Source organism: Piliocolobus tephrosceles, chromosome 11, assembly GCF_002776525.5.
Source record: "Piliocolobus tephrosceles isolate RC106 chromosome 11, ASM277652v3, whole genome shotgun sequence".
Lineage (NCBI taxonomy): Eukaryota > Metazoa > Chordata > Mammalia > Primates > Cercopithecidae > Piliocolobus > Piliocolobus tephrosceles.
Genome location: NC_045444.1, coordinates 96,557,134 through 96,569,856, shown reverse-complemented (window position 1 = coordinate 96,569,856; position 12,723 = coordinate 96,557,134). Strand labels below are relative to the sequence as shown.

Below are 12,723 nucleotides of genomic sequence, written 5' to 3'. Positions count from 1 at the left end.
GTAGAGACTTAAAAATGCTTTCTCTGGTGTTTTTTTTAAATCATAAAACCACCCTATTGGATCCAAGGCAAATTTGTCACCTACTTCAGGTGAGGTCAGAAAGGATGATGAGTGGATTTGAGCGCACGGGCCAAATAAAAGCAAACGCACGGAGACTTGCGAACTTGACAATTGTGAGAAATCTCTTAAAACTCGTCCTTGGAGCGGCGGGCGAAAGCCGCGGACGCCAAGAGTAGTCGAGGCCCCGGCGCGGGCGGCAGGGAGTGAAGTCGACTGATTTTTCCTCAGCATTTTGTTTTCCTGTCACGGTGGTACAAAAATAGCAAAGCAGGGGTGGAAAGTCTGCCGGCCGTGTTTTTTTTTTTTTTTTCCCTTTCCCCCGGGCTGGCACTGGGAAAGAGAAAGGAGGAAGCGGGAGCTGCGTGGAACCCGCCCCAAGGGAGCCGAGGTAAGCCCTGCACCAGAGTTAAGGGCATTGTGCTTCTGCCACTTCCAGAACACTCCGAGCCGCTTCCGCAGGCCCCACCCCCTGCCGGGGTTTCCCCGTCACCCGCTTCATTTGCATGGCGCTGCCCCTCCCCCGTTGCCATTGGCCGGCGCCGGGCCCCGCCCACTGCTCCCAGACCACGGCAGGGTTCCGTCCCCCCGAGCCGCACGGAGCTGCGGGCAGCGGGCGGACTGTTAAACCGCGGCGGCGGCGGCGGCGGCGGCCGGGGCGGGAGCGGGGCGCGCTCTGGAGACGAGACAGCGGCGCCCCGGGTGGGGGAGGCGGGCGGGCAGCTAGAGATCACCTCAGCAGCCCCCACCACGGCCGGACCGAAGGTGCGGCGGCGGAGGGGAGCCAGGGCGCCCCAGCAGGCGAGTGGCCGGCGTCTCAGCGGCGGGATGACGGGGGTGGGTCTCCCCTCTTGGGGAAGGAGGCAGCGCGGGGAGGGGAGAAGACTGCCGGGTGGACTTGCGGGTCAGGCGACCGACCGGCAGCCCCTTCGCCCCCCGAATCCTCTGGGCTACTGGACTCTGGTCTCGGCACGGGATCGCGCTCTAGGGCAGGGGTCCGACAGCAGCCAAATTTAAACGGCTAAACCTAACAGCCTTGGCAGCTGGGGAGGGAAGGGGGTCTAGGGAGGGGTGGGGGCGGTCCTAGACGGCGGTCACGTGGGGGGGGTGGGGCTTGGCAGACGTCCCTTTTGTTTTGGCTGGCGCGTGCGCAGAAGGCAGAACACGTGGTTTCCTGGACCCGCCCCTTGCCTCTTCGGCTGAGCCTCACCCATTGCGGGTGTGGCGACGGTTCTTTTGAGGCAGCTGTGAGGCGGAGCAGACTGGATTTCATGAGACCCCTGTTTCATTTATTTCACACTTTCAGGAAAACGTAGATTTGGGCTTTAGAGTTAGATGGGATAGAGCAGAATCTAGGGCATTATTTGAGGGATGGTGCTTCCAAGTTTGTGTCACTTCCGTGTGCTGAGGAAGGGACCGGTCTTGCTGGAAAAAGTGAGACTGCGTGGTGTTTGGTAGCAAGAAATACCAGGCGGTATCCTGGCCGTTTCAGAAACCGCAGGGGAAAGAAAGAGCCTGGCTTTGCAGCCGGGAGGGCAGGCACTGGATGGACGTTCTTGTAATGTTTTCTCGCTCTGGGAGAGTCCGTTTTTGTTTGTTTGTTTGTTTGAACTGTGGTAAGCACATTGCGTTTTTGATTCCCCAAACTTCAGGACAGTCACGTTCTGGCGACGTTTAAGAGACAAACTTCCTTCGTCTTTAGCCAGTTTGCTTAACTTCATCTGAGTTTGGGTCAGTAATATTTTTAAATATTGCTGGATGGGGCAGGTTTGTTAGCCACAAAACCCAAGTGAAATGTTTGTGAGCACTTGCAGACAAAACTGCCAATTTCTGACTAGGAAAAAGTGGCTCTAAAAATAATTCAGTATTGAGAAAGAGGCTTAGCAGTGAGTGGTCTCTGCCTTTCCCGTTCTTAATAACTAGCCATTTCTTTGGGTTAGTCACCTCTCTGATGTCAAATTTGTTTCCTTTTTGTAAAGTTTCATAATATGGTTTCTGTCTTAAGAGATTGTAAGAAAGAAGAAATCCCTTGGGTTAGGAAAAGTGATTCCTAATCTCTACCAATTGAAAGTAGTGTTATTTTTATAACAGAACTCCAAATTTTTAAAAGCCCGCATGTTGGGGAAATTAAACAATGGATTAGCCATGGAATAGAATATATTTGATCATCTTTAAAATCTGTTGTAACTATTATCTTTGGTTCTCCCTCAGTTTCCACCTACTTAGATCAGTGTCAACGTCTGCAACCATTTCCTCATGGTTTTAATCTACATAGATTATTCTCTCCTGCAAACTGTCTGGAGTAATTTTTTATGTGAAGCTTCTTAATCCAGGCCAATTCTCTCACATTGACTTTTAACATTTACATTTTAATTTCGTTTCATGATGTGCATTTACAAATAGCAATTGATTATTTTGTTAAATATTATTTATTATAAAGTAACTTGGAAAATAGATGAGTGCAAATAAGAAAAATAAAAATGTTTTGTACTTTAAGTATTTCTGTATGCATATATGTGTATTTTTCCTAAAACTGAGATCATATGGTATTTGCATTTAACTCAGACATTCCCATATCATTAAATATTCTTTGAAAAAATATTTTTAATAGCTGCCTAACATTTCACCATGTAACTATCGTATTTTAAATTTTTTCTATTGGCATATATGTGAGATGTTTCAGGTTTTGCTAGTGTATATTTCACTACAGACAATATCCTTTTACATAAATCTTTGAGATTTCCCCCCCTTAGATTTGTAGAAGAGAAATTACTGGGCCCAAGAGTCTGTTTTTGTTGTTTCTTTGTATGTGTGTTTTTTAAGGCCCTTGTGTCATCACCAAATTACTTTACAGAATGTTGTATTGATTTACAGTGATCTAGTGGTTTGTGTGTGCCTCCCATTATGTCTTTGTTTATCACCTAGTATTAGGCTTTAAAACTAAAAACCTTGCTTTAATTTGCATTTAAAATTTTTCACTCTAATCTGTGATGCATCTATTTTATTTTTTAACTTATTGTTAAGTGCTTGAGAGAAAATGTATTTCATGTTTGACATGCTGCAGATCACTTAGTGGGTGCTCAATAAATACTTGCCCGTTGGTTAATACTTATCTTTTTTGTCTGTGGAAGATCAGGAAATTGTCTTTTGCTTTTTGTTTTACTCAGTTTACTAGTACATTGTTAGTAGTATACTATTATTGTTGGATTCATAACTTTTACTACTTTTTCATTCAGGTGTGGCCTCAGTGATCTGATCACAGTTGTCTACTAAAACGTCAATTAACTTCTCATAGCCCAGCTGCTGCATTATCCGAGAGCTTCATCCAGTTTTGATGCCATTTATCATGATACCTTAGATTATTTCATTTCCTTTACTCATTCATCTGTCTTCTATGGAATGAACATAAAGTTTCACTGATCAATGTAGTTTCTCTTGTAGCTTTTACTGTGTTTGGCAAAAAACGATGCCTACTGTCTAAAGTTCCTTTATTATTGAGATTGTTCTTGGTATCTCACCTATTATTGCCTATAGCATCCCTTATGCCCTTTAATCTACCACATAAATCTTATAAATACTACGTAATCCTTGTTTTCATGATGTTTTTCATGTATTAGGGTAATCTCTCCATACCCTTATTTTGTCTATGTAGTATTACATGGTAGTTGGAGGAGGCAGAGAGCTGCTTTCTTCAGGTATAGAATTGTGCTTAGGGTTGTTTACTGATTGGGTTCATCAAGATACAAACAAAAGATGGGGGCTGCTTGCAACAGGAGTGACAGTTATTGGGCAATTAGCAACTAATTTACTAATTTTAAAGCATATCTCTTGTATCTCTATCCTTAAAGCTGATACTGCATTATAGTACTTTAATGGAATAGTTTACATCATGATGACCCTGAATCATAAATACAATCTTACATTACTTTTAGTATGTTCCATTTAGAAAGGCAAGGAAGATACATAAGTTCCAGGAGATTTCTACCTTTCTTTTTCTTTTAAATGTTGTTTTATAGGGACTTTTCACTGAATTGTACTCCTTATTCCCTAATCGTGGGATAAACAAACACCCAGCAAATGTTAATAAAAATGGTACTATTAAACTTGCCAGTAGATAGTCTATAATAAAAATCCAAAGACTATTCATAATGGAAATTTTAAATACTTAATGTTATTTTTAGGTTCCTAGAAACATTTCTATATGGACATGAAAATTCAATAATATTGAGACTTTGTTAATATTTTTAAAATATTTATGAACTCTTTGTTTATATAATATTGAGGCTTTGTTTCCAGTCCAAGACAATTCTCAAGTGTGTTATTTTTATTTAAACAATTCTTTATTCAGCAGTAGGTCATTAATCAGTGTTTATTCATGTGAAGTTAAATTGAAGCCAAAGTATATAGACTGAGTAAATGTGATAGGGTACTTCTACATGTAGATTTTTGGATCCAAATTGATACACACAGAAAAAAATGACTTCATTTATATTCCTATGAGTCATGCACTTACAAGTGAAAAGTAATAATTCTGCTTGAAGTATGATCTGTTTGATGTGTTATGTAGCCACCCAAGTGGCTTTATCTTTAATTAAATTCCTTTAGTCTTCAAAGAGAATTCCTTTTTAGGCATAGTTTTCAAAGTGGAAGAAGTTCTTGCTTATAAAACATTGAATATAAAGTATTAAGCTGACTGAATCCTAGTCATGCCAATTACTGCAATGTTTTCTGCAGTAAATTGAGAATTCTTATAAAGTGGCATGAAGACATCTTGAAAACAACACTGTATTTTGTATTCCTACCTTCCATTAATTCCTGTATTTTTGAGGAATTAAAATGAAACTGTACCAGTGTGAGGTCATTCTTTTTTTGTTTGTTTGCTAATTGGACTTTTCCCTGCTACAATTCAGAAACTTTGAATCCTCATGTATTTTTTATTTATTTATTTTTAAATTTTTGTAGAGACAGTGTCTCTCTGTCACCCAGGCTGGAATGCAGTGGCACGACTGCGCTCCTCTAGTCCCCTTACAGTGTAGTGATAATGTTTAAAAACTTCTCATGTTTTGCTAAAAGAATTTGTCTTTTTTCTGCTCTTTCTTTCTGTGATTAGCCTAGGTTAGCTATATGAAACATTTAGGTTACAAGTGTGGAAATAATTTATTATTTGACCCTACTTCAGGGTTCTCCCCCCTCTCAAAATATTGTTGGTAGTCTTTTCACTTTATTGTAGTGTTAAGTATAAATCTGCTGTCTTTCTGATATTTTTTTCCTAGTTTGTTTCTTTGCTCCGCATTTAGGAGAGCTGGAATTATCCAGATTCTAGTTAAAAGAATAAATTTAGTGTTCGGGGCAGATTTGGATAGTGTATTTTCCATGGCATATATGGAATATATGTATGCATTCTAGAATATAAATCAGAATCTGGAGCAATATTTTAGGGGATAGGAATTCAGATTTGGCCTTTAATCTTTAATGTGCATTCTCAGGAGAAAGAGTGGTTCTTATATAGATTATCAGTTTCAACTGTGAGCGTTGAGATTAGATTAGCGAATTTTTTATTTTTCTTTAGGAAGTTTGCCAAAATGTATTTGAAATATGTGACCTATGTATTAATTTGTAAAGCTCTGATTATAAACTGTCTACACCAACTCAGTAACTATTGGCTTGGTAATTATCTCACTGTGCACATACACCTTTTGAGGATGATGGCTTTTACTGTATTTCGTGATGTCCAAGGGATCAGATTGCATTTAATTAATGCAAAATTTATAAATAGGTATGGTTTGTAAATCTTTAAAAATATAGATTAAGCTCCTAATGGAAAGTCTGGAGACAACAGGGCAAGACCTTTTATTTGTAGTACAGTAGTCCATCTTTATTTTTGGGGTATATGTTTCCAGATCCCCAGTGGTACCTGAAATCTCAGATAGTACTTAACCCTGTATATATATTTTTGTAACCATACATACATATGATCCAGTTTAATTTATAAATTAGGCATAGTAAAAGATCAGCAACAACAGTAGTAGAACAATTGTAACTATACATAAAAGTTGTGTGAATGTGCTGTTCTTGCTCACTCTCAAAATATCTTACTGTACTGTATTCACCTGTTTTTGGATTGCAGTTGACCACAGGTTACTGGAGCCATGGAAGTGAAACTGCTGATGAGGGGAGACTACTGTAATACAATTTCAGAACAATTAATAGTAACTCATGCTTTCCTTAATTCACAATGAACGTTTTTGGATTAAATTGTAGACGCAAAATTAGAATTTTTGGTATAGATTTAATTTTATAGTCTACCCATTGTTTTTATCAGATTAATTTAATTTTATTTATAATAATTTCAGAGCAACCAATAGCAACTAATGCCTTAATTAACAGTGATTGTTCTTTTGATTAAATTGTAATCTAAAAATTTTAATTTATGGTATAGATTTAACTTTGCAATGCCCCTTTGTTTCTTATCAGATTGATTTTATTTATAACAAATTTAACCAAAAACCAAAAAAATTGGTTCTTCCTAGTTTTTAAAAATATTTATTATTTAAAGACATAGGCTTTGTCTTATCTTACTGAAATTCTCTCTGATGTTTTTTAATAAGATACAAAAAAAAAAAAAAAAACGGAGATACACTGAGATTGGAATTGCTTACTGGAGGGTTAGTTACTTGATAGACTCTCTGTAATAGTTTTATAACAGACGTTTTTGTTTGTTTGTTTTGTTTTGCCATCCATAACATTTCTGGGCTGCTGATGTGCTAAGGAAGTTTTCTTTTTTTTTTTTTTTTTAAGTAAAATTGGGATATAAGTTGAAAATTCTGTTGTAAAAACGTAAAAGTATCCCAGCACTTTGGGAAGCCAAGGCGGGTGGATCACGATGTCAGGAGTTCGAGACCAGCCTGGCCAACATGGTGAAACTCTGTCTCTACTAAAGATACAAAAATTAGCTGGGCATGGTGGCACGCATCTGTAATCGCAGCTACTTGGGAGGCTGGGGCAGGAGAATCACTTGAACCCAGGAGGCGGAGGTTGCAGCGAGCTGAGATTGTGCCATTGCACTCCAGCCTAGGTGGCGAGACTCCGTCTCAAATAAATAAATAAATAAATAAATAAATAAATGTAAAATTTATACCCAAGAAACATAATTGGTTTTTGGATTATCTAGAACTGTTGCCTATTGACAGAATCGAGATTATGTATCTAGTTGCTCTCTTTGAAAGAGTACTGATATATTTTCATAACTTAAGTTTTGCTTCTTAAATTCCATAAACTTGATATTTTAGTTTCTCTGTGTTTTGACAAAACGTTTAATTCTTTCCAGTTTTCTTCCTTCTAGGTTCTTTGAACTTCTGCATCATTAGACTAAATTCTTTTAGAAAAGGGACCTATTGTGCCTAAGTATCCTGGGTGTATATGAAAGAAATAATCATCAAAGATGACGGTGGTGCCTAGAGTAATATAATAAAGTATTTTAGTAGTCATAAAGATATTTCTTAGATTTAGCAAGGATCCAAATACTCCTGCCCAGTTATGTGTGTAATTGGAAACCTAAATAATTAGAAACTGAATATTTATAGGAAGATCAAGGTGCTTTTTAGAAAGCTATTTGAGGATTTATTTTCCATAAACTTTCTATATAGCCTAGAATACTATAGGTGCCTGAAAATATTAAGCAATATATTTGGCCAAAAAAATTGGGGGGACTGAAATATAACAGTCGATAATTGATCCCTGGTTACAAGACTTGGCACAAATACAGAGGAATAGAAAATATCAAGATATTTATGTATTGATTGCATGTTGATATATGATTTTTATATATAGGATGAAATTTAAATTTTTCATGTTTCTTTTAAAAATATGTCTAGTAGTAGCAAGTTTAAAATTACATGTGTAGCCACATCATATATCTATTGGACAGTTACATTCTATACAATTGTTTCCTAATTTTTTTGCCTTGAGACTCCTTCACAATAAAATATCTCATGAACCTTCTTCCTTGAAACTTTAAAATAATTTTACCATTTTTTGGTAGTATTTATTCAAGAAATATTTATTATGAGCCTGCTGTGTGCCATAAACTATTCTAGAATACCATGACGAGTGAACACATAACACCTGCCTTCATGTAGCTTTTGATCTATTTGGGGAAAATATGTGATGAAGTAATTTCTAGTAAAAATTTTTTAAATGGACTATTTATTATAAGAATACTATTGTATATAAATTTCAGCTAATACAATTTTATATAGTGCTTCATTTATTAAGTGATAGTTTGGTGTTCTCTGAGCTTCCTGGATATGTGGTTTGGTGTCTGACATTAATTTGGAGAAATTCTTAGTCATTATTGTTTCAAGTATTTTTTTCTTTTCTTTTTCTCTTCTCCTTCTGGTATTCCCATTATGCGTATGTTACACCATTTGTAATTGTCCCGCAGTTCCTAGTTGGATATTCTCTTCTTCCTCAAGCCCCCTGCCATCTTTGTTCTCTTCCCTTTTTAGTTTTGGAGGTTTCATCTCTTCAAGCTTAGTGCTACTTTCTTCCACCACATTCAGTCTACTACTAAGCCCATCAAAGGCGTTATTTCTGTTGCAGTGTTTTTGATTTCTAGCATTTCATTTTTATTCTTTTTTAGAATTTCTATCTCTCTTCTTACATTACCTGTCATTTGTTGCATATTGGCTTTTTTTTCCATTAGAGGCCTGAGCATATTAATCGTAGTTGTCTTAAATTCTTGGTCTGGTAATTCCAACATCCCTGCCATATCTAATCTGGTTCTGATGCTTGCTGTTTCTTCAAACTATGTTGTTTGCCTTTTAGTATGCCTTGTAGTTTTTTCTTGAAAGCTGAACATGATGTGCTGAGTAAAAGGAACTCTAGTAAATAGGCTTTTAATAAGATGTAAGGGTAGAAAACATGTTCTGTATGCCAACGGTAAGGTCTCTCTCTCAGTGAGCTTGTGCCCTGGGCTGTGAACTTCACTTGTGCTTCTTAGTTTTTCCTCCGCTTAGGTAGGATAGAATGGCTAGAGGCCACTGGAGTTGGATATTTAGTTAATATGTAACTTTTTAAAAGCAAGACTTCTCAATACATTCTTTAAAAAGTAATATTGGCTTTGCTGTCTTCACCTTGCTTGACCCCTTTAGCATTTGACAGAACCGACCACGTTATACACTTACAAAAACACGTTGGTATCTTGATTTCATACACTTCTGGATTTCTTCCTATCTCGCTGATGATCTTTTCAGTTTTCTTTTAGGGCTCTTCCTCTTTTATAGCTCCTCCTCCTTTGCTCAAGTAAATGTTAGTAAACCCCCACGTTTTGTCCTGGGCTCCTTTCTCTTCTTTGTTTATACCCACTCCCTAGGGTAAATACTATTTATATGCCAGTGACTCTGCAAAATAATCTCTCTAATTATTGAATTCTTGCTTGAACTCCAGACTTGTTTTTATAGTTGTTTCCACTTGAATGTTTAATAGACACTTAAAAAGTAACATATCCAAAAAAAAAAATTTTATGTTTTTCTTCTTCAACTCTCTCCCTGAGTCCGCCCGCTTTCAGAAAATAGCACCACTGACCTGACGACCCAGTTTCTCAAGCCAAAAACCTAGGAGTCATCCTTGATTCCTTCCTTTCCCTTAATTCCTGTTAAGTCTTTGTCAAACGTTGTTGACTCTGTCTTGAATTTAATTTTTAAATTTTTATTTATATATATATAAAAATATATATACCTGAGCCACTGAATTTGGGGGTAATATATTACACAGTAATAAATAATGAATACACTTGGATATGAACACCAATTCTTCATATCTATTGGATATATACAATTAGTCTTGGATAAAAATATATGTATATATATATTTTTAAAAATAGAGACAGGGTCTCACCGTGTTGCGCAGGCTGGTCTCAAACTCCTGGGCTCAAGTGATCCTCCCGCCTTGGCCTCCCACCATACTAGGATCACAGGCATGAGCCACCATGCACACCCATCGTCTACCCCATAAATATATACACCTTCTTTGTACCCACAAAAATTATTTTTATTTTTTATTTTTTTTGAGACGGAGTCTCGCTCTCTCGCCCAGGCTGGAGTGCAGTATCCCAGCTCACTGCAAGCTCCGCCTCCCGGGTTTAAGCCATTCTCCTGCCTCAGCCTCCCGAGTAGCTGGGACCACAGGCGCCCGCCACCGCGCCCGGCTAGTTTTTTGTATTTTTTAGTAGAGACGAGGTTTCACCATATTAGCCAGTATGGTGTCGATCTCCTGACCTCGTGATCCGCCCGTCTCGGCCTCCCAAAGTGCTGGGATTACAGGCTTGAGCCACTGCGCCCAGCCTGTACCCACAAAGTTAGGCTTTTCAAATCAGTATTCCTCCTTACTCATTTTGCCTTTAACAAATTGTCTACCTGTATAAATGAAATAATACCTAAAAAAAATAAAATTTAAAACTATATCATGGTCAAAACCACCATTAAGCATTTATCTGCATGGTAAACTCAGTGACTTTGAGTTATATGCACATCTGATTTCTACTAACTCTTGAACACAGTATTTTCTGAATATATATGTCAGAGGTTCCCAGCAGTACTATTTTAAATAATTATTTTAAAAAGTTTAGTATTTAATTTTTAGGAAGTCCAGTTTAGCAGCTTTTTGTGAATAATGCTTTTGGTATCATATCTAAAAAAATCTTTGCCTAAAGCAGTGTCACAAACATTTTTTCTAATTTTTTTTCTAGAAGTTTTGCGGAGTCTCGCTCTGTCGACCAGGCTGGAGTCCAGTACCGCGGGATTTCCGCTCACTGCAAGTTCCGCCTCCCAGGTTCATGCCATTCTCCTGCCTCAGCCTCCTGTAGCTGGGACAACAGGCACCCGCCACTACGCCCGGCTAATTTTTTGTATTTTTTTTAGTAGAGACGGGGTTTCACTGTGTTAGCCAGGATGGTCTCGATCTCCTGACCTCGTGATCCGGCTGCCTCGGCCTCCCAGAGCGCTGGGATTACAGGCGTGAGCCACCACGCCCGGCCAATAGGTCTGACCATTTTTATATAAGGTAGAAATATGTATTCAGTTTCCTTTTTTTTTTTGGCCTATGGATGTCCAGTTGGTCTGGAGTGATATGATTTAAGAAACAAGGCTTTCTACATTTAATTGCCTTGGTATCTTTGTCAAAATAATCAGGCCAGGCACAGTGGCTCATGCCTGTAATCCCAGCACTTTGGGAGGCTGAGGTGGGCGGATCACCTGAGGTCAGGAGTTTAAGACCAGCCTGGCCAACATGGTGCAACCCCATCTCTACAAAAATACAAAAATTAGCCGGGCGTGATGGCGGCTACCTGTAATCCCAGCTACTCGGGAGGCTAAGGTGGGAGAATCACTTGAACCTGTGAGGCGGAGGTTGCAGCAAGCCGAGATCACTCCATTGCACTCCAGCCTGGGCGACAGTCTCAAAAAAAAAAAAAAAAAAAAAAAATGGGTACATGTGCGTGGGTCTGTTCCTGAGCTCTGTTCTTTCCATTTGTGTGTTCATCCTTTTGCTAATGCCACACTGTCTTGGCTACTGTAAATTGGAAAGTAGTGTGAATCCCTCAACTTTGTTCTTTTCCAACTTGTTTTGGCTATTCTGGTTCCTTTAACTTTCATATAAATCTTTGAATTAGCTTGTAGTTATCAGCAAAATGTCCTGCCAAGATTTTGTGCCTAAACTTGTAAATCAGTTTGAGGAGAATTCACATCATAACAATATTGAATAGTTTTATCTGTGAACATAGTGTAATGCACTATTTAGGTCTTGATATTTTTATGGGTGTTTTGTATTTTTCAGTATAAAGATCATGTGCATCATTTTTTATTTAGATTTATACCAAAGCATTTTTGCAGGTGTTGGAATTATGACTGTTTAAAAATTTCTATTTCTAGTTTTTCATTTCTAGCATATAGAAATAAAAATGAGTTTTGTATGTCGACCTTGCGTTTGCTGCCTTATTAAATTCATTAGTCGAGGAGTTTGATTCCTTGGGATTTTCTGTGTAGAAAATCATGTCATCTGTGAATAGAGATGATTTTACTTACTTTATAATCTGTATGCTTTTTATTTCTTTTTTTTTCTTGCCCTACAGTACTAACTAGGTCTTCCACTACAATATTGAATATGAGTGGTGAGAAATGTCTACCTTGTCTCATTCCCAGTCTTACGGCAGAAACATTCAGTCTTTCACCATTAATTATGATGTGAGCTATAGGCATTTGTGTAGATGCTTTTTATCAGATTAAATAAATTCCTTGCTAATTTGCTGAGTTTTTCTAATGAATGAATATTGAATTTTGTCAAATGCTTTTTCTCCATTTATTGACATCATATCATATGGTTTCTCTTTAGTCTTTTGATATGGTAAATTTTAGTTATTGTTTTCTTTTCTTTTTTTTTCTTTTTTGAGAGAGTCTTGCTCTGTCGCCTAGGCTGGAGTGCAGCGGTGAGATCTCGGCTTACTGCAAGCTCTGCCTCCCAGGTTCACGCCATTCTCCTGCCTCAGCCTCCTGAGTAGCTGGGACTACTGGTGCCTGCCACCACACCTGGCTAATTTTTTGTATTTTTAGTAGAGACGGGGTTTCACCGTGTTAACCAGGATGGTCTCGATCTCCTGACCTTGTGATCCGT

The 12,723-nt window shown here is 38.2% G+C and overlaps 1 protein-coding gene across 9 annotated transcripts in view; it reads left to right on the top strand.

Moving 5' to 3' along the window:
- Positions 1-627: 627 nt before the first annotated feature.
- Positions 628-12,723, top strand: part of KANSL1L (KAT8 regulatory NSL complex subunit 1 like) — a 138,467-nt gene continuing 126,371 nt past the window's right edge. For 3 of the 9 annotated variants that reach the window (XM_023220035.1, XM_023220069.1, XM_023220028.1), the window contains exon 1: positions 1,224-1,673. In XM_023220035.1, the coding sequence (XP_023075803.1) occupies positions 1,604-1,673 (70 nt within the window). In that variant the 5' untranslated portion in view covers positions 1,224-1,603. Of the gene's footprint in view, positions 895-1,223; positions 1,674-1,770; positions 1,789-12,723 lie in introns of those variants that run through there. The other 6 variants (XM_023220076.2, XM_023220043.2, XM_023220057.2 and 3 more) reach the window with 5 other exon arrangements.